Genomic DNA, 20293 nt, shown 5'->3' with positions numbered 1-20293 from the left:
TGATGCCAATCATGAGGGCTCCACTTTCATGAACTAATCGCCCCCTAAAATGCCCCATCTCCTTATTCCATTACCTTCAGGCGAATGAGTTGAGACATGTGAATTTCAACAAAAATTCAGACCACAGCAGTGCCTAAGCTATCTAGGCCTTTCCCTTGCCTGTCCTGCTCATAGGCATGGTCTTTCAACAGCTATGCTTCTCTTGGAACACTTGGCTTTCAGGCTACAGCTGATAGGTTCAGATTTGGAAATTTGGAATTAAGAGCTCCAGGCAATGAAAGCTCTGGTTTGCCGAGTGATGTTAAAGTGAGCACCATAAAAACAAGGATCATAAACTTCTGTTGCTAAGTCCCCCACACTCTCTGAGCGAAGTCCATGAAATTCCCCAGTATCTTTCCAATAAGTTCTTTCACCTTTTTGGTAAGCCTCTTTATATTTCTTGCAACATACGATCTTAAGTAATACAACCATTTTGAATAAAAACTTTTTCCTGGCTTATTTTCCCCTGTCAGATTCTTCTAAAGACAAGCTCCCCACAACCAATGGTAGCTTTCTGGTTGTGCTGGCTGTGTCATTAGCTCCATCTATTCCTATAATCTCCCGAGACACTCTTTGCCTCCTCTGGCTATCAGTTCTAAAGAACTTTGAAGACATTTTGCTTAGTAATGCTTGTTTTTAAAAAGATAGATAGTTGGATTTCCTATTAGAATCATATCCTGGCATAATCACAAGGATTAGTAAATGATATATTCAACAACCCAAAATATTAAAGTCCTTAGCAACCAATTTATAACAGTTATGCTGATGATATAATAAGGAGTGGATAGATTTATGTTCAAAGAGATGCAGACTTTAAAAAATTCACTTTCACCCTTTTGGAAAAGTACTAGGTATTAGTAGTCTTGTTTGAAGACTCAAGACTTCTAATTATGCTCAGTTTCACATCAGGAATATAAATCTATTTCCATCTTGAATGTATGATATTAGTAATTCTTTTTTGACATACTCTGAAAGAAAACTTTCTTTATTCTGAGAGAAAAGACAGAAATTTGGAGGCAGACTGCTTTGTTGACTTCCTCTCTTTGTTCACTTTTATTATTAGTTTTATTTTTTGAAACATACTTTTCATTTCATTTCTATTGGGGGTGAAGTCCTTTATCTCTAAGTCGCTTTTCAGCAGAAGAGTCAAATATATGTAACAAGAATGCTCAGAGAGGTTGGAAAAGTAGAGATGCCTGGGGGCAATGTGCTAACTTTTTTTCTTTTCTTTTTTTTTTTTTTTTTTAATGAGACACCAGGAATATTCTGTTGGCTTCTATGCTCCCTACGTACACTCTCCCTGCATGAGACACATAGGCAGATGTTTGAAAGTCGTAATATTCTAGCTGCATTTATATTGTGAGGTGGGAGTAGGCAGAGGAACGTCATAGTATTAGGGGAAAACCCTATTTTTGTTGCATTCTAACTGATCTAAGAGACATTCACAAGGATATGAACCCCACTACAGGGTGCAGTCCACGGTATGCTGTTAAAATCTACCTTCAAACTAGAAATTAGTAGTTATGTCAGCTCAGTGTCCTACATTTTAAATAGCCACTGATCTGCTTCCTGGAGAACTGAGGAAGAAATGTCAGGTAGAAATTTCCCCGTGATAAAGTGGCAAGTGAATGACGACTTCAGGAATAAACTGTCAAAGGAGAAACAAATGTGGCGGCAAGCAGCGGGTCCTCACCCACAAAGGTGCAGCTTCCCAAAGTGCACGACCTCCCTCCTCCAGCCCTGCATGGTTCCCGCGTAGTAGGTGCTGCTGGGGTGGTGCTCCGTGGAGCATAAGGAGCTGACGTGGCTGCTGCTGTGGTAGCAGAGGGGCAGCAGCAGGTGCCAGGTCGCCCCGAAGTCCCTTGAAAATTCCAGTCTCACTGGATCTGCGGATGAGCTATCAGTGGAGCAGCCGACATTGATCTTGGGATGAAGAAAAAACGATACAAATTACCTCGGAGCAACAAGCCTTGACATGATTCACCACTTCATTATTTTCTAGGGTCCATTTTCCTGGGAACTGTCTTGTTGAAATATTTAACATTATAAAATTATGTTTTGCCTAACTGAGTCATATTGTATATTACCTTTAAATTATAATTTTTCATAAAGAATCTCAAAGGGCCTCATGAAAAATTTATTTTCCTTCATTTTATAAAAAGCAGGAAGTGGATAAGGCAGAGGCTGGGACAATTCCAAATTTTACCTTTGGCCCATTTTCCTAGCCAACCCAAGCACATCACAGTGAAAAGACTGTTTCCCTAACCCCGTTAGCTTCCCCTGTCCCATCTACTAGGTAGGATACCTTCTATTTTCCTTCTTGTGACACCTTCCAAATAATCCCAAGAGTTTTACACATGAATCTTCAATGCATATTTGATACCAAAAGAGAATACAATCATTGTCATCATTTCCCTGGCACAGGGAAAGATCTTTTTAAAATTATATATACTTAAGGTATACCCATCCTGTTTTGATATAATATACAAAGTGAAATAATTACTACGGCCCAGCGAATTAACCTATCTCTCACCTTCCATAGTTACCTTTTGTGTGTGTGGTAAGCGCACCTAAAATCTGTTCTCTTAACACGTTTTCAGCATACGATATTATATAATTAGCTATGGTCTTCATGCTGCACATTGGATCTCTAGACGTATTCATCCTACATAACTGCAAGCTTGTCTCCTTTCACCTACTTCTTCCCACATCCTTACCCTCCCTGCCCTGGTATCCACCCGTGTATTCTGTCTTTATGTAAAGACCTTTTTAGCCATTAGGGAAACAACCACTCCCTTCCTTTTTCCACGCTTTCAAGTGCATTAAATTAAATAAATGCATGCAATTCTTTCTATGAAAATGTCCCCTTTCCAATGGAGATTAACATTTTCTTACTATCATGCCATCAAAGCATAGCAACCAGTTATTGATATATATAGTTACATATAACCATCTATAGTTATATATCAATAAATATATACTATACATATTATGTGTGTGTAGGTATGTGAACTTACATACCTTTTACCTTCTAATGAGTAAACTATTGACATTTGATAAACTTTCGACTATAGGCACTTGTTTCTACCTGAATTCTTTTTTTTTTTGGAGATGGAGTCTCATTTGTCACCCAGGCTGGAGTGTAGTGGCGCAATCTCGGCTCACTGCAACCTTCACCTCCCGGGTTCAAGCAATGCCCCTGCCTCAGCCTCCTGAGTAGCTGGGATTACAGGTGTGCACCACCACACCCAGCTAATTTTTGTATTTTTTAGTAGAGACAGGGTTTCACCATGTTGGTCAGGCTGGTCTTGAACCCCTGACCTCATGATCTGCCCGCCTTGGTCTCCCAAAGTCCTGGGATTACAGGTGGGAGCCACCACGCCTGGCTGATAATGGAACTCTTAAATGGGCTAACGATGTCATCTTTTATCAACTATGGAAAAAATATTCTGAAAAGTTAATATTCTAAAACACCGGTATAATGTACCTTTGGTTCTGCTGATTTTATCTAAGCTTTTGAAATATGTAAATACTTTTATGTTAATTATTAATTTGCTCTCTTGACAAATATAAGGAGTGCATAAATATTAATAAAATACACAGAGCAAATATATTTGAAGTTATAAAACAGTGTAGTATTATCTGTAAAGTTAATAACATCATGATAAATATTATATAAATATACTAGCATGGCATAGACTATAGTTACATTGACCTGGTCCCTAAGAAATTTTAAGTTTCACATAAAAAGTGTGGAAATATAATACAATAATAGTATGAGCCTTTTCATTTTTATAATGTTTAAAATAATTTATTTCAACTTCCCATTGTAGCAGGTGGGGAAACTACGTCATAAAGGATAAGAATTCAGAAATAAACCTTAGTATGACAATTGACTCTATAAATAAAAGTAAATGATGATGCCAAAACCTCTTACATCCTTACACAAAAATGGGAGGTTATAATGCATGAAATTAGCTGAGATTTTCCTCCTCTTTCCTAGGTTTTGTTCAATATAATTTTTTTTTTTTTTTTGAGACGGAATCTCGCTTTGGGCCCAGGCTGGAGTGCAGTGGCGCAATCTCGGCTGACTGCAAGCTCCGCCTCCCGGGTTCACGCCATTCTCCTGCCTCAGCCTCCGAGTAGCTGGGACTACAGGCACCCACCACCACGCCCGGCTAATTTTTTGTATTTTTAGTAGAGACGGGGTTTCACCGCATTAGCCAGGATGATCTCGATCTCCTGACTTCATGATCCGCCCACCTCAGCCTCCCAAAGTGCTGGGATTACAGGCGTGAGCCACCGAGCCCGGCCGTTCAATATAAAATTTAAAGCATTTATTCTAGAACAAAGTCAAGTACCTCAAATTGTATGATGGTGTTCTCATTCACATTGAGGTCACGGGTGGTAATGGAATGCTCACCAACTTCATTGGAAACAAACACCATAGCTGAATCTTCTTCCCTGTTACACAGGAAAACAACCAGGAACCTATTTAGGCGAAAGTTCATCATGATGTGTATACAAGAGTGGTTTTATGTTTAGATTCTTAAATACTTACGGTGCCCCCTTTGAAGAATACGGACAATAAAGACCAATGTTACCACCAGGATAGAAAAACCAATTGTCTTCTCTGGGCCCAAAGTCAAACGTATCCAGGAGCATGACGGGGTTGTTTAAATTATTTCCATCGATAATGAAGTCATCAACAATCCAGATTTCTTCTTTTTTACCTAAGGCATTTTTGGATAAAGCAAGTTTTTCCAGTGATGAAAATCAAATGAACACTTTTGCCCATTGAAAGAAAGCAAAGGACAAAAGCAACTCAGTAACAGTAAGTTAAACATATGCCTTCTACAGGAGGATTTTTTGAGCCCAGGAGTTCAAGACCAGCCTGGGCAACATAGTAAGGGCTCATCTCTACAAAAAATAAAAAAAATTAGCCAGGTGTGGTTGCACATGCCTGTAGTCCCAGCTACTCAAGAGGCTGAGGTGGGCGGACTGCTTGGGTCCAGGAGTTTGAGGTTATAGTGAGCTGTGACCATAACACGGCACTCCAGCCTGGGCAACAGAGCAAGACCATGTCTCAAAAAAGAACCACACAAACCACCCACCCGCCAAATCCATATGCTTTCTAGGGGGAAAAAAAACCCCTAAAGTACATAACAGTATATTGTCAGTGATTAAAACTGGCCAGGTGCAGTGGCTCACACCTGTAATCCCAGCACTTTGGGAGCCCAAGGTGGGCGGATTGCCTGAGCCTGGGCAATATGGCAAAACCCTGTCTCCACAAAAAAACAAACAAATAAACAACAAATTAGCTGGGTGTGGCAGTGTGTGCCTGTAGTCCCAGCTACTCAGGAGGCTGTGGGGGAGGACGGTTGAGCCTGGGAGGTGGAAGTTGCAGTGAGCCAATATCTCACCACTGCACTCCAGCCTGGGCAGCAGAGCAAGATGCTATCTCAAAAAAAAAAAAAACAAAAAAAAAAAAACACGAAAAAATTAAGCTTGCAACCATATTAAATTGACGTAGCGTGGAACTGCCTTGTTAATTTCAGAAAGCTGTGATAATGCTTTGTATATCATGTACGTGAAAGCATGCTGTCCTTCAAATAATAGCAGTGCTATGAACCCTCCCCTGGCAAGAGTGGGTTTTGAGTTCTATTTCAGTGGTTTAGGGGAATCTGTGAGACATGCTATCTGTGAGAATGGGTGGTCAGTTAGTGGACTTAGAACCAAGGTACACTAACCAGTCTATTCAGGGAGCAATTCATGACTTTTTAGAGGGTCAACCCATACTTGAGTCAGGCTGAAGGACTATGGCCATTAAAAGAATGCCCTGATTCACAATTGTATTTATTTGTTTATTTAACAAAGAAGAAAAATATTCTCTGATCAATAATACTCCATGTTTTCTTAATGTTTTTCAAGTCTTCTATGTTGATTTGGAGATACTGTGGGAATATATGGGAAAAGAGGGAAATCACTCTTTTTACTGCTATAGGATTTGATTCAGTGATTTAGACCAGGTGTTTAAGGAATATGTTATAGAGTAGATAAGAAGGGTAAAAGCCAGACTGCTTTTGTAAAGCACTGTTTGGACTGACCTTGAAACAAGGTGATAAGTCCATGCCAAGCAGAAACGTCAAGATTCCCTAGGTTGCTTCTTCACTGATCTCTACTTTAGTACAATTCTTACAGAACATTTTTAAAAAGGAACTGTAAACAGGAGCCTGTAGAACAAACCTGATGCTTTGAATGAAATCACAGGTCTCTATCTCTAATCCTATCAGTGTTCTAATTTTAGTCACATTCTTTCCTCTTCTTGTTTAGAAAGTGGTTGGTGGAATCAATGAAAAAAAAAATTAGGTGAGCATTTCAAACATAGTATGAAGGCAGCAATCCCTCTGTCACCCAGGCTGGAGTACAGTGGTGCTATCTGGCTCACTCCAACCTCTGCCTCCTGGGTGCAAGTGATTCTCCTGCCACAGACTCCCGAGTAGTTGGGATTACAGGTGTGTGCCACCACACCCAGCTAATTTTTTTGTATTTTTGTACAGATGGGGTTTCACCATGTTGGCCAGGCTGGTCTCGAACTCCTGACCTCAGATGATCCACCTGCCTCGGCCTCCCTAAGTGTTGGGATTACAGTTGTGAGCCACCACACCTGGCACATTCCTTTTTTGGACTTTTATCCAGTGACAAGATGTATGTATATGTCTCACAATAAATTAAAAATTTTGTTTTACGTTTTATTTTTAACTTATTAATTGTTAACGGAATAGGTTAAATTTTAGAGATGGGAGAACCTTTGCCTTTTCCATTTTTGTGTTACCTCTGCAAAGAATCTGCTGCTTAATGTGGCATCTCCATATTTATTTAGGAGATTATATGCATGGCTTGGTAAAGTCTGGTCCTTTATAATCCGCAGTTAATAGAAATATAGGAAGCAATAAAACATTACCAATTTGTAGAATCATTTTCTGTAACCATTTGAAATGCTATTAAATTATACATTCACTTTAACTTATCACTGAAGCAAGTGTATGTGATAAGAATATTTTATCTATGGCACTATCTGCTTGGTCTAAGTCCCTCTCACTTCACCATGGCATTTTGCAATAGTGTTCTATTTCACTAATGAAATGCCACACTCAGAAGAACTATGTATTCCCAAATAAAAGCAACAAAAATGTCATTACAATTGATGAGTGCCTAATGATAATGCTGGATTGTTTTTAAAAAGCTTTAGCTCTGTAACAGAATTCAGCTATATTTACAATAACAGGAGAACCTACAGTCAAATAGGAAGATATTATATACACATATATATGTTAAATATTTAAATATTTATTGAGAATTGTTGATATGGTTTGGCTCTGTGTCCCCACCCAAATCTCATTTTGAATTGTACTCCCATAATTCCCATGTATTGTGGAAGGGACCAAGTGGGAGATAATTTGAATCATGAGAGCAGTTTCCTCCATAATGTTCTCGTGGTAGCAAGTAAGTCTGATGAGATCTGATGGGTTTATCAGGGGTTTCCGCTTTTGCATCTTCCTTATTTTCTCTTGCTGCCACCATGTAAGACATGCCTTTCACCTCCCACCATGATTCTGAGGCCTCCCCAGCCATGTGGAACTGTAAGTCCAATTAAACCTCTTTTTCTTCCCAATCTGGGTATGTCTTTATCAGCAGCATGGAAACAGACTAATACACTTGTCAAAAGTGAAGCATGTACAATGTGTGTGCTGTGGACAGTTAAGCTGCTCAGTTCACAAACACTACCTCCACACCTTAGAAACAAATGTGTTAACATGCCACTGTCAGTTTTGATCACAGGAGAACACATGCATTTTTACCATTATTATAAGGTTGCCAGAGTCTGAATCTTGTAGCATTGGTTTGGGCAGTGTATGGCAAGGGAACATTGATGAAAAGTATATTGGTTGTTTGAGGAAAGTAAAATTCATCCATCAGGTGCCAAGTGATTCCTCCATTGATGGAGAATTGTAATAGGATAGAGTGAGATCTCTCTGGGGTACCTAGGAAGAAGATAACACAGGTGTAAAACCTATTGTGATAAAAATGGGGAAATGGTATGTTCTTAGCTGAATCTTTAGGCATCAATGCATACGTGAACTTATTTTACTTGGAGGCTTTATAGTCCAAATGCTTCAGAAGCAACTTAAGGGGATGACAGGTTGGGCTTTCTGTATATCTCAAAATACACACCAAACCTTGGATGTGCACACAATAATACCTCTCTTTCTCTCTGAGATATGCACAGACATCTTTCTGTATTTAGGAAACATTACATCAAAACATTTTGATTCTACAGGCATCACGATTTTACAAAGGGTCAAACATTTAAATCTCAGGATATAAACAGAAAAACTACTTGAATATGTATTATATCTACCATCAATTTGTTCAAGAAAATTATTTAGTTAATATGAAAAGTCAGAATGACTAAGAATAGGCTTTTTTTGGATTCCTATCTGTAAAAGAAAAACCACATTTTTCACAAGTTAAACATTTTAAATTTTAGATTTCTTTTAGTTAGAAAGTAGTGGTGGAAAGACTCAGGGACATGATGATAAATTTAACTACCATAGAACTAATAGGATTACAGCTATCTGAAATTATTTAAAATCAAGATTTCCCCCCCCTTATATTAAGATAAACTTACATTAAAGAAAAACACTTGTAAACATTTATGTATACCAATATATGTTAGCTCTTCCATATAACAAAACTTATGGGCCTTAAATTTGTGATTTCTTTGTGGAAAAGGAATTGTACAGGGGAGAATTCTCTTGAAGGAAAATAATGAATTCATACTTACCTTTTGCTATAAATCTAAGTGAAAACTGGACATACATCGTATTTGTACAATCCAGATCTCTTGAAATAAGCATCCTTATTCCTTCCTGAAAATAAAAACATGTATGTTACGCAACTTTTTTTTCACTTGCAAAATTGTGTCCCTTTGATTTTATACACCTAACTTGCATTAGCCAAGTAATAAATACATATCATGATCAAGAAGCAAATTTTGCCTAGTTTAAAAGGAAATATGGGATGATCCTTGTTTCCCCTCTCTAAATGGCTTTCATATCCTGTGCCTGAATGACACAGTTTCATTGTCTCAACTCTAAATCATACTTTTCTGTGACTCTTCTAAAAAGCGGTGCAAAAATGATAGCATTACATATCTACAGGCCTTTTTAAAAAATAGACTCCTTTGATCACAGCATGTTATGAGAGGAGTAACGAGGAAGCAGATGGAAAACGTGCCAAGTGCTCCCGCTGGAAGATGGGAACTAATAGGTAACCTTCTCAGGGTTCCAAGGAGTCTTAGGAACTTACTACTCCTTTGCTCACTCTGATAGCCCCAGGGGCTCTCATTCAGGCAGACACACCACCACCCCCGAGTGGGTCAAGTTAAATAAGGCATAACTAAGGCAAGGCCTGATGCTCAGGCTGTAAGCATTCATGCAGAGAAGTCAATGAACAAGGAAACAGACCACATTAGCTTTCATAATTTTTTCTGCTAATTTAACTATTTCTGGTTGCCTAGGATTGACAACTTGAAAGGTTCTTTTCTTCATGGGTACATAGGATTGCAGTGACAGCCAGTAAAACAGAATTTCACTATGCAAATAGCATAAGGTCCAAACAGGTCTTTTAGTTTTTCAGCTGCAACTTCTGAATGACGTGACTCTATGGATGTATGGCTGTGTGATAATAAGTGGACACTGTCAACTGATTTCTCATCAACTAACAAATGCCAAATGTAATTTTAGCTAAAAGAGAACATTTTTCCTCTTCTTCATCATATATATTATAGATCACATTGCTCAATAGCTGAAAAAAATGTAAGCAGAGCAAATTCCACAATAGCAACCATATGTTGAGTGCCTATACACGCTGGGTGCTAAGATAGACACTTTACTCATTTAAAGCACCTAGCACTACTAAGAGAAAAATGTTATTCTCATGCTGCAGATAAGCAAACTAAAACTCAGGGAGGGAAAGTAACTTTCTCAAGATTACATAGTTTGTAAGTGGTGATGGTAGGATTTGAACCCAGATATGTCAGATTCTAAAATGTGTATCCTTTATAAGATACCAGTGTTTTCTTTATTAAACTATCTTTTGGTTTGGGGAGAAAAATATCCAGATAATGCCAAATGTAGAATTTGAAAATTATTTGATGTTGTAATGAAAAAGCAACTGCATTTAACCTATCTCATAACTTCACAAAGCACAGATTCATACTTCCAGAACAGGTTGCCATGTAAAAGCCTTATATTTCTAGTATTTGTTTTTTTTCATGCCTAGTAATTCACTGCTCTGCTGAGTCCATGATACCTAATCCATGCGTCTTCTTCATTTCTTCATGTCTTTACCCTCTTCCTTATACACTTGCATAAAGCCTTGGATTTTGTTTTTTTTTTTAAGAGACAGAGTCTTGCTCTCTTTCCCAGTGGCTATTTATAAATGTTATCATAGCTCCCTAGAGACTTGAACTCCTGGCCTCAAATGATCCTCCCACCTCAGCCCCCCGTAGCTGGGACTAGAGATGTGCACCACTGTGCCTGGCTAAGTGTTGGATTCTTTTAGAGCTCAATGCTATGCAGAAGTTGAGGTTCAGAGGAAAGGTCCCTTCTTCAGATTGTAATGAAAAAGCTTTGAGGTAGATAGTTGATAGATTCAGGTAATAAATATCCCTTGCTAACATTGAAATATAGAAATACGATTACTCTTTCCCCTTGATTATGGAATGCAAGTATAAAATTGTTCCCATGCATCAATGCAAGCCACTCATAAAGGGACCTATTTTACACTGTATTTTGTAGAAGCAATTTTATTGAAAGTGGGCATGATTTGTAAACTGAAAGTATCTTTCTTTTATGTTTGCAATATTTGTTTATAGGTTAGCATTTTGTATTGATATTTATACAGCAGCACTGTCAAACTCTGCTGCCACATATATTCTAGTTCACACAGATGTGTTTCTTTTCTCATCCTTTTTCAGGTTCAGTGATCCATTTGTGCTAAATGTGAGAAATTCTTTTGTAACAAACAAGCTATTTTAATAGTAGATAGTATTCCCGAATCTGTAAACATTAAAGAGACTATCATATCCTTTTTCGCGAAAGAATGACTTTCTAGGTCAAACTGCAACCTACTGAATGGCACATGCTGAGTCCTCTCTACATCTTGCAGAGCTGATAGATAATATGTCTAACACATAGAATGCTTGGCTGCTCTTGCATTTGGATGGCTAAAGGGAAAATACAAAACACTATGCATCTTTCTTGTTTAGAGGATCAAAAGACTAGGTTAATTCTACCACTTAAAAATTTATCAGATAAAGATCTGTCAATCACAAAAAGTTATAGGACTTCTGCTTTTTAGTCTTGTCAGCTGGTTCAAATGGGTCAGATGTGAGCTAGTGGTAACGAGAACTAACATCTTAGTTAAGACAAAGCAAAACAAACCCCGCTGCCCCCAAAACCAGGAGTCTCCACTCTGAAATGTTCCACCTCAATTTCTTCAGTCCCTCAAAACTCTCAGGGACTTGTAAATCTTTCTCAGGCACTATGCATTGCTTTCTTTCTCATCCAAAACTTGAGAAGAATTTGGATTCACACAAGGATGATAACTGGCATCTATTAACTATAATTGAAAAAGTTCCAGGGTATCTAATTTTCTAGGTGTTAGATGTTAATCATTAGGGTTGTACAGAAACCCATGCAGGTTTTTGTCAAATACTTCATTTGCACACCTAGGTTAGCCAATTTCCCCACGCTGAGAGAGATGGGTGTGGCATGTATTCACATATGAAGATGTGCCAGCTTAGCACAGAGTGTCACACAATTGCTTAACATCTCTCTAACCGAACATCTAGGTTGAAATACAAGAAGATGTTTGAGAATGCTATTTTACTTGACTTAAATATTTGGTTTTCTTTTCTTTTCTTTCTTTTTTTTTTGAGATGGAGTCTCACTCTGTCACCCAGGCTAGAGTGCAGTGGTGCGACGTTGGCCCACTGTAACCTCCACCTCCCGGGTTCACGCCATTCTCCTGCCTCAGCCTCCCGAGTAGTTGGGACTACAGGTGCCCATCACCACGTCCGGCTAATTTTTTGTATTTTTAGTAGAGACGGGGTTTCACCGTGTTCGCCAGGATGGTCTCCATCTCCTGACCTCGTGATCTGCCCACCTTGGCCTCCCAAAGTGCTGGGATTACAGGCGTGAGCCACTGCGCCCGGCCAAATATTTGGTTTTCTTAAAGTCACCAAATGGTTCTATGGGCAGAAAAAAAGAGAAAAGAAAAACTACAGACCGTTCATAAAGTCATTCAGAAAATATTCCAAGTTAAATATTTAGTAACATCAAATCTTAGATTATGGAAATTTACATTCTAAAAACTATATACATATAAATTTATGTATATAATTCCAGCAGGAAGTAAGGAAGGTCTGATCACCAAAGCAGAGGAAAAAGTTTATGCCCAAGTGATCATGAAAAAGTGCACTCAGAAGAGGAAACAGGGTTTGGGCTAAAAGTCAATAACTATGTATTATGTCATTTGAAGAGATTCAGAAATGCATTTGTGTTGAGCAGTGACTGAAGAAGACAATGTTAGTAGTAATGTTGGGAAGGAGAATCTTATCTGTATCTGACCCCTTTGAAAATTAGAGATGTGCCAGATTTGATGGTTTCACCATTCAGATTCCCCCTCTCTGCACCATACACTTCAGGCCAAAGGTCAGGATGCAAGTTCCCATTGAAATCGTCTTTAAGAATCGAGGGCAGAGGAACAACAGGAACACAATAGGGTCCACCAAAGCCCCGGTCACACCTAGGAAAGAGAGGGAGTGGAGAAAAGACATTTGTCACGCGTTCAAAGAGCCATATTTATTTTTGCGTTGCAAAGAAAGAAACTGCCAGTTTTATTAACTTACACACAGCGTCCAGCATCACAAATCCCTCGTCCTGAGCACATCCAAGGGCACCCTGAGGCCAGTACAACATTATCAATCGCCCAGGAATCAGCCCCCACACTGTAGTTGGCCTGAATCCATCTGAACCGGGTCCTGGGAGAACTAACCAAAGAAAACACACCATTGGTTTGACGAGCAACCTTGAAAACACAAGGACATTTATTTAAATTCCCTTTTCTCTTTAAAGTGCCTTCCTCCAGAGTCCAGCTGTCTCTTCCTTGACGCACTTCATCTTCCTACTAGGTAGTAGGAAATGCTGTTTTCTCTTGACTTATCAATAGGAGAGTAGAAAGCATGTTATTTATATATTTCACTTTTTTTTTCTCATGTAAGAGTCTACAAACACATGTGTGAAATGGAAAAGTTATTTTGAAATATCCACTTGTTTTGTTTTTGAAATACATGCAGAATTTCAGTTTTTGCTTTCAGACTCTTATTGCTATTCAGTACTGGGAGGGACTGAAGGTGATAAATATGAGGAAAAGTTGGAGTCTTACAAAATTCTGGCAGTGAGGTCTCTATTTTACTGTCCCGGAATGGTTTCTGAGAGTAAATGGAAGCCCTTGATACTTCTGCACTCTACTTTGGTTCTCAAGGTTCTGGCTTTCTAAAGCTGAGGTCTAGAACGATGTGATGCATTCTCATATTTTCTATTTATTTGCAGTCTGTTACTTGGAGTATCTTGGGTCACAAGACTGCTTTATCCAGAAAGAGATGCAGACTTACCAAACAACAGTAACAGTCCCTGACTTAGGAAAAGTTTGCATAGAAGTGTGTGTGTCTATTATGTGGAACGTGGAACACAGTCTACTTGAAGTAGAATTTCAGCAGCACCATTCTAAGTAGTACTGTTTCTCCTACACAAGTTCTCCAAGGATGTGACACAGCTGTCGGCATGGTGGCTTTAACATGGAAACCTCATCACAGCACCACTGTTTAACACCCGTCAGTGGTTCCCCAACACGTGCACTGTCAAGACCAAACTATTTATGATGACATACATGGCTCCTCCATTGTCTGCCCTCTTTCCTGGCTCCAGACCTCCTACTTCTTACCTTGCAATTATATTCTGGCAACACTGAACACTTGAATTTCCCCATCCACTCATGCTTTTTCTGGCTTCCTGGATTTTGTTTTGGCTTACGCCAGTACAAATGCCCTCTCGCTCCCCTCTTCTCCTGGATAAGCCCTACTCAGAGTCAGCTGAGACATCAACTCCTTTAGAAAGCTCCCTCCAGTTCTCCCCAAATGAGTTAGGTAGTATCCTCCTGTGTTTCGATAATATCTCTGAGTACTTCCTCTGGTATCATCTTATAGCATAAATAGCTGCTTAGAGATTTGTTATCCTAAATACAGTGATGTGCTGTGTAACGACGTTTCTGTCGATGATGGACTGCGTTTATGACAGTGGTCTCATAAGATTATAATGGAGCTGAAAAAAATTCTTATTGTCGATTGACATCTTGATGATTCTGACCTTGTGTATGCCAAGGCTAATAATGTGTGTTTTTGTGTCTTAGTTTTTAAGAAAGAAGTTTTAAACGTTAAAGTTCTCAAAATATTAAAAGCTTATAGAATAAAGATAGAAAGAAAACATTTTTGTACAGATGTACAACGTGCTTGTGTTTTAAGCTAAGTATTATCACAAAAGAGTCTAAAAGTTTTAAAAAAGTTTATAAAATGAAAAAGTTATAGTAAGGTGAATTTATTATTGAAGAAAGAAAAATATTCTGTTTTTAAACGTAGTGGACCCTAAGTGCATAGTGTTTATGAAGTCCATAGTAGTGTACAGGAATATTCTAGGCCTTCACATTCACTCACCACTCACTCACTGACTCACCCAGAGCAACTTCCAGTCCTGTAAGCTCTGTTTATGGGAAATACCCTATACAAGTGTACCAGTTTTTAATCTTTTATACCATATTTTTATTGTACCTTTCCCATGTTTAGATATATAAATACTTGGAATTATGTTACAATTGCTTACAGTATTTAGTATAGTAAAATGCTGTACAACTTTGTAGCTGAGGAGCAATAGGCTAGATCATACAGCATAGGTGTGTAATGGGCTAAACTATGAAGGTTTATGTAAGTTCACTCTATGATATTCACACAACAATGGAATTGCCTAACAATGCATTTCTCAGATGTATCACCATCGTTAAGTGATGCATGACTTTAATATATTTGGATCCCGGCATCAGCTTATTCATTTAGTACCAGAGTGCTTAAAACACTGTAGATATTCAATAAGTGTTTGTTGAATTAAAAAAAAATGAGTTAATGAGCTACAAGTAAGCACTATTTAAAGCTTTAGCAGTCATAGGAAACTATTTTAGGCTAAATACTAAAATGTTTTGGCTTCCTGAATTTTCCCTTGCCACTTGGTTGTACATGTCTGGATCAGGTTTGCACCAGGAAAACAGAAACCACTATAAATTCTTAACACAGAAAGAAATTAATGCAAGGAATTGGATGTATAGAAAGTGGCAGAGCAGAGAAGCCAGTAGAAGCAGTGAGGAAACCAGAGTTTAGCAAAGTCAGGAGGCCACTTACTATGAGTCTAAGACTGGAGGGACACAGGGAGGAAGTGTTGCTGCTGGTGCCCAGGGACCAGGGTCACCTGGAGGGCCACCCAGGGGAGCTAGAGCCACAGAAGTTGGCCAAGATGCAGTTGAGGCAGAAACAACGGGGAGGAACACCCTGATTTATCCCTTATTTCTCCCCTCCTTTCTCCTGCCAGTGTCTGACAGCAGATGTAGGAGGCTGGGAAATGCAACCTGCCATTCAGAACAGAGCACAGGAAGGGAGAGGAAAAGATCTTGGGGGGTGCAGTCCCAGGAGGTCATCAGTCACCATAGTACCCGTTAGTTCCTAGAAACATCCTCCAATGATCCAAATGCCTACGCCACAAAAGTGGGAGCCTGCTGTAAGTCAGCACAACTCTTGAATGTGATCTGAAATGCCGGGGAAGGGAAGACAGATGCAAAATAATATGAGCATTCCAAAGGAACCAACCTTTTGTTCATATTGTGGTACTGAGATGAAAAAAAACTAAGGATACTCTCCAATATGTGGTAATTTCACATACTGCTTAGTGTGAATAAGTATCAGTCTGGTTTATGGGCAGAGACTTATTTTTACAAGTTTAAAAATGGAATCTGGTGGGCAGCCTTTATGTTAGCAAAAAACAGAAAAGCTCAGCCTCATAAAACTTTTGGTGCTCTCTAGCCACATTTAAAACTTGCAACGCAAAGCACCCTGCACTTTTTTTCTTCCTGGCACTTCCATGCATAATTATCATGAAAGAATAATAGAATACCTAGGCCGAATCACAATTATTTTCAAATTAAGTGACAGGCACCCAGCGTTCTGGTATGTAGCCAAATGACAATTCTCACATGGTGGAGAGTGGAAGGTAGACAGTGATCCGCTTCCAATTCTGGAATCTTTCCGAGGTGTAAATTGAACTTTCCGTGTAGTGCAGACAGCCAATGGTTGGAGGAACACACTCTTCAGTGACAAGATGCCAGTCCTTGCCATTGTTCAGAGAATACTGGAGCTGTACGCTGTGGGAGCTGCTGAAGGGCTTGCTACAGCCCATGCTCATTTCAAACTGCAGAAAGGTAGATGCTGACACATGAAAATCCCAGGTCTCAGCATAACGAGGTTTTCCTGAAAAAAAAAAAAAAAAAAAAAAGTCGATGATAGCATACATGTGTGTCATTTTCTTATTTGGTGTTTATGCTTTATAATAAACATTTTCAATAGCAAACAAAAATCACGGTGTATCTTTAATGCCCCATATGTGCTTTGACTTTTCTTCTTATGTTTTCTGTTTTTATTTGGTTACCACAGATTTTGAAATATGGAAGGCTGCTAATTTGAAAAGCATTACCACCTTGGAAAGGGCTAACATAGTATCTTTAAAATACTGATATATTACAGTTGCATATATTTTTGTGGTTACATGTGACATTTTGATACATTTATACAATATGCAATGATCAAGTCAGGGTAATTGGGATATCTATCACTTCAAACATCTATCTTTTTTTAAACATAGAGTCTTAAGTCTACAAGGTATGAAACATAGGAATGTCTTCTCATTGATTTTTTTTTGCTCTTTTTTAAGAAACCTTACTCATATCATTCACGTTCTGTGAAAGACAGTTCCAACAAAAACCATCACTAGGATCACCAAGTTGTCTTAGGACAATAAAACTTCCTTTTTTTCCCTGAGAGCCACCCTCAGCATGGGTAATTAGGCACAGTTTTGCATTAGAAAGTTTCCTCCTGAGTTTTAGTTAATTTAGTCCTCTAGTTAATCAAATATTCTCCTTTTATTTAGTGATAATATATACCTATGTTTTCAGTGAATATCAGAGCAGTATCCATGGAGAGACAGTCAATATCAACTTGACCTCCTTGGATTCGATACCAGTTGGCTTGCAGATCTATGGAGCCATCAAATTTGTCTTGAAATCCAGTTTGAGAGCTGTCATTCATTCCTATAAGAACATCATCCAAAGCCCACTGGGCTGAATGCTTCCCTGCAATCAGATGAACAAAGGCGGTTAGAGAAGGCTTGTTACATAGCAATATGAATATCTTCATGACGGTGATTTTAAATCAAATTGTCTAGAAACTGAGAGCAAATTAAGAAACACACAGTGCAAGGTGGGTATGGATACTGCATGACCTAAAAGCTACCAGAAAGCTGGAGTGAGCAGTAAGTTACCATGTTGCGGCTGCCACCACCGAAACGCTGTTGCAGGTGTCTTCGCCTCCTGTGGCAGGTCAATGGAAATGATCTGTGGTTCCAGGAAGGACATGAAGTCCAACTCTCGAAGCAAATGCCAGAGTATCCCATTGTCATTTGAATACTGAACAATAAGCCCTGAGTTAAAAGACATAAATCCAGTTACTTGGACACTTTCCTAGAGGGAAGGAACAGTATTTCTTAAATGGTGAGACTGCAGCAACCTCAAATTGTGTCTCCTAGAATAAGAGGGCATATTCGTGTAACTTCCAAGGAATGAATTAGTGGACCCGAAAGCTCATCAATTTTTTGACAGTTTCTAATGCACTGACTCCCAGGAAATGAAGGAAAAAATACATAAGCTCTTATAAGACTACTCAGCTTTGTATGAGTGATGAGTAAGTTGGTAAGGGGAACATAAAAACCCACTATAGATCATGTATTTGAATTTTAGATTCTGTTCTGAACATTACAAAATCTCGTATCATTATTACATATTCAGAAGAAATATCTCAATCTCCCTGGCAAAAAATCAAGTAGCTCTTTGTTGCCGAAGCACAAAGCAGGAGGCACTAACTGGTCTGAAATTCTATTAAGCAGAAAGATCCCTTTAATCGCACTTCACACTTTGTCAGACCTTGGTCAGTGAAGCCTAAGTGAAACCAAATTATTAAGTGGCAAAGCAGAAAGGTTCACGCCTCTCCAACGTTAGTCTGACTTTTGTTTCTCTGTGTCACCTTTTCCCCTTTTCTTGTCCCAGTCATCCATGCCCCTCCACTGTCACTAGGGTGATATGATCCAGGGAACTGCACATTAACGTGTAAGGGACCTCATGTCCCTTCTAAAAGAGGGTGCAGAGAAAGCGTAATGTTGAATGAAAGGAAAAAGTTGCTAAGGATGAAATTGTGGGAATCAATTGTGTACACGTGTGTGTGTGTGTATAACTAGGTAGAAATCAGTGCCCGTGTTAAGAATAAGACTGTGCCAGCCTTTATACCCCCTCTTTGGTAGGAGGGGATAGAGTGGTAGAGGGTATTGATCTAATTGCCTATTCCATAATTTTTCTAAGACTGGCACTGCATATTCATAATTACGACTAGGGATACTGAACCACTTTTTGAGTATTCATAGAAATTATGCTCAGTAAAGTTGTTATTTTCATTATTATTATTACTTTTTGAGACAGGGTCTCACTCTGTCACCCAGGCTGGAGTGCAGCGGCATGATTACAGCTCACTGCAACCTCTGCCTCTCTGGGCTCAAGTGATCCTCCCACCTTAGCCTCCCAAGCAGCTGGGACTACAGGTGTGTGCCACCCCACTTGGTTAGGTTTTGTACTTTTTGTAGAGACGGGGTTTTGCCATGTTGCCCAGGCTGGTCTCAAAATCCTGGGATCATGCGATCTGCCTGCCTCAGCCTCCCGAAGTGCTGAGATTAAAGGCATGAGTCATTGTACTCAGCAAATTCTTACTCTTTGGGAAAATTATAATTTTTTTTGCTATATAGAACCTTTCTATTTCTCTATTCTCGACTAACAAGAATTTCTCAACCCTTTATCATGTTGGATAATTATTTTAGTGTCAAAAATATTACAATAAAGTGTAGTGCTAAAAGAATGCTGTTTATGGCTAATTAATTGCACGTGGAATTATTGCCACTACATCTGACAAAGGATGATGCCAGGAACAAAAATGACCAATATGCTAAAATCAGAAATCTCAAGATAACCAAACCTACTGTATTTAAAATAAAAGAACTCATCAGACTGAAGGAGAGGATGAAATCTGTTCACATAACAGAACTCTCTGGGGAGAAAGCATGCTGTATACAGGCGTGGGGATGAGGGTTACAGGTTCTGTTGACTAAGGTGAGACCCACGTGTTGGGAAAGGGACAGTCACACCAAAGTTCATGAAGAAAATGGAAGCAAGGCTGTTTGTCTTTATTCTAGTCAAGTTGAGGAATGTGTGGCATAAGCTCCAGTCTCCAAACTCCGATGTTGCTCAAGATATGTCCTATGGGCTTTTTGTGTGATGTTGGATGTCTGAGGGTGCAGACACATCAAAATTCAGGTTTTCTTGTGGTTACTAACTTGTATTAATATGGTTTAAGTTTGCAAGATGAGAGAGGACTGAGATTGAGATTACTTAGTTATTTTGAGGTGACCTAATCAGAAGGTAGATAATACTAGAAATGAAGCATCATGAGATAAACTGTCACTGGCTAGTCCTTTATAGTGCCTTCGACTCAAAGTATGGTCTGAGACCAGCACCTGCATCACCCTGGAATAGGTTTTATAACCTGTGATGGTTTAAAAAATATGTCCACACATTTTTTGACACGCCTCCCTTCAAAAAGTGGAGCTTAATTCTCCTCCCTTTGAGTGTGGATAGTCTTAGTAACTTGCTTCTAATGCATAGAATATGGTGGAAGTAATGGTGTGTAACTTTGGAAACAGTCATAAAAGGCATTGCC

General features: G+C 39.0%; 1 protein-coding gene across 2 annotated transcripts in view; it reads right to left on the bottom strand.

The window, feature by feature from the left end:
* Positions 1-20293, bottom strand: part of RELN (reelin) — a 517743-nt gene that overhangs the window by 78679 nt on the left and 418771 nt on the right. For both annotated transcript variants that reach the window (XM_033192854.1, XM_033192856.1), the window contains exons 32-41: positions 17799-17957; positions 17422-17610; positions 16459-16732; positions 13019-13159; positions 12738-12915; positions 8888-8972; positions 7902-8084; positions 4601-4772; positions 4401-4503; positions 1733-1962 (exon numbers count right to left, since the gene is read on the bottom strand). In XM_033192854.1, the coding sequence (XP_033048745.1) occupies positions 1733-1962; positions 4401-4503; positions 4601-4772; positions 7902-8084; positions 8888-8972; positions 12738-12915; positions 13019-13159; positions 16459-16732; positions 17422-17610; positions 17799-17957 (1714 nt within the window). The remainder of the gene's footprint in view (positions 1-1732; positions 1963-4400; positions 4504-4600; positions 4773-7901; positions 8085-8887; positions 8973-12737; positions 12916-13018; positions 13160-16458; positions 16733-17421; positions 17611-17798; positions 17958-20293) is intronic.

This window comes from Trachypithecus francoisi, unplaced genomic scaffold (assembly GCF_009764315.1).
Source record: "Trachypithecus francoisi isolate TF-2019V2 unplaced genomic scaffold, Tfra_2.0 Lachesis_group4, whole genome shotgun sequence".
In the NCBI taxonomy this organism is placed as follows: domain Eukaryota; kingdom Metazoa; phylum Chordata; class Mammalia; order Primates; family Cercopithecidae; genus Trachypithecus; species Trachypithecus francoisi.
Note: the sequence above shows the minus strand (reverse complement) of the source record. Positions and strands in the feature narration are given on the sequence as shown.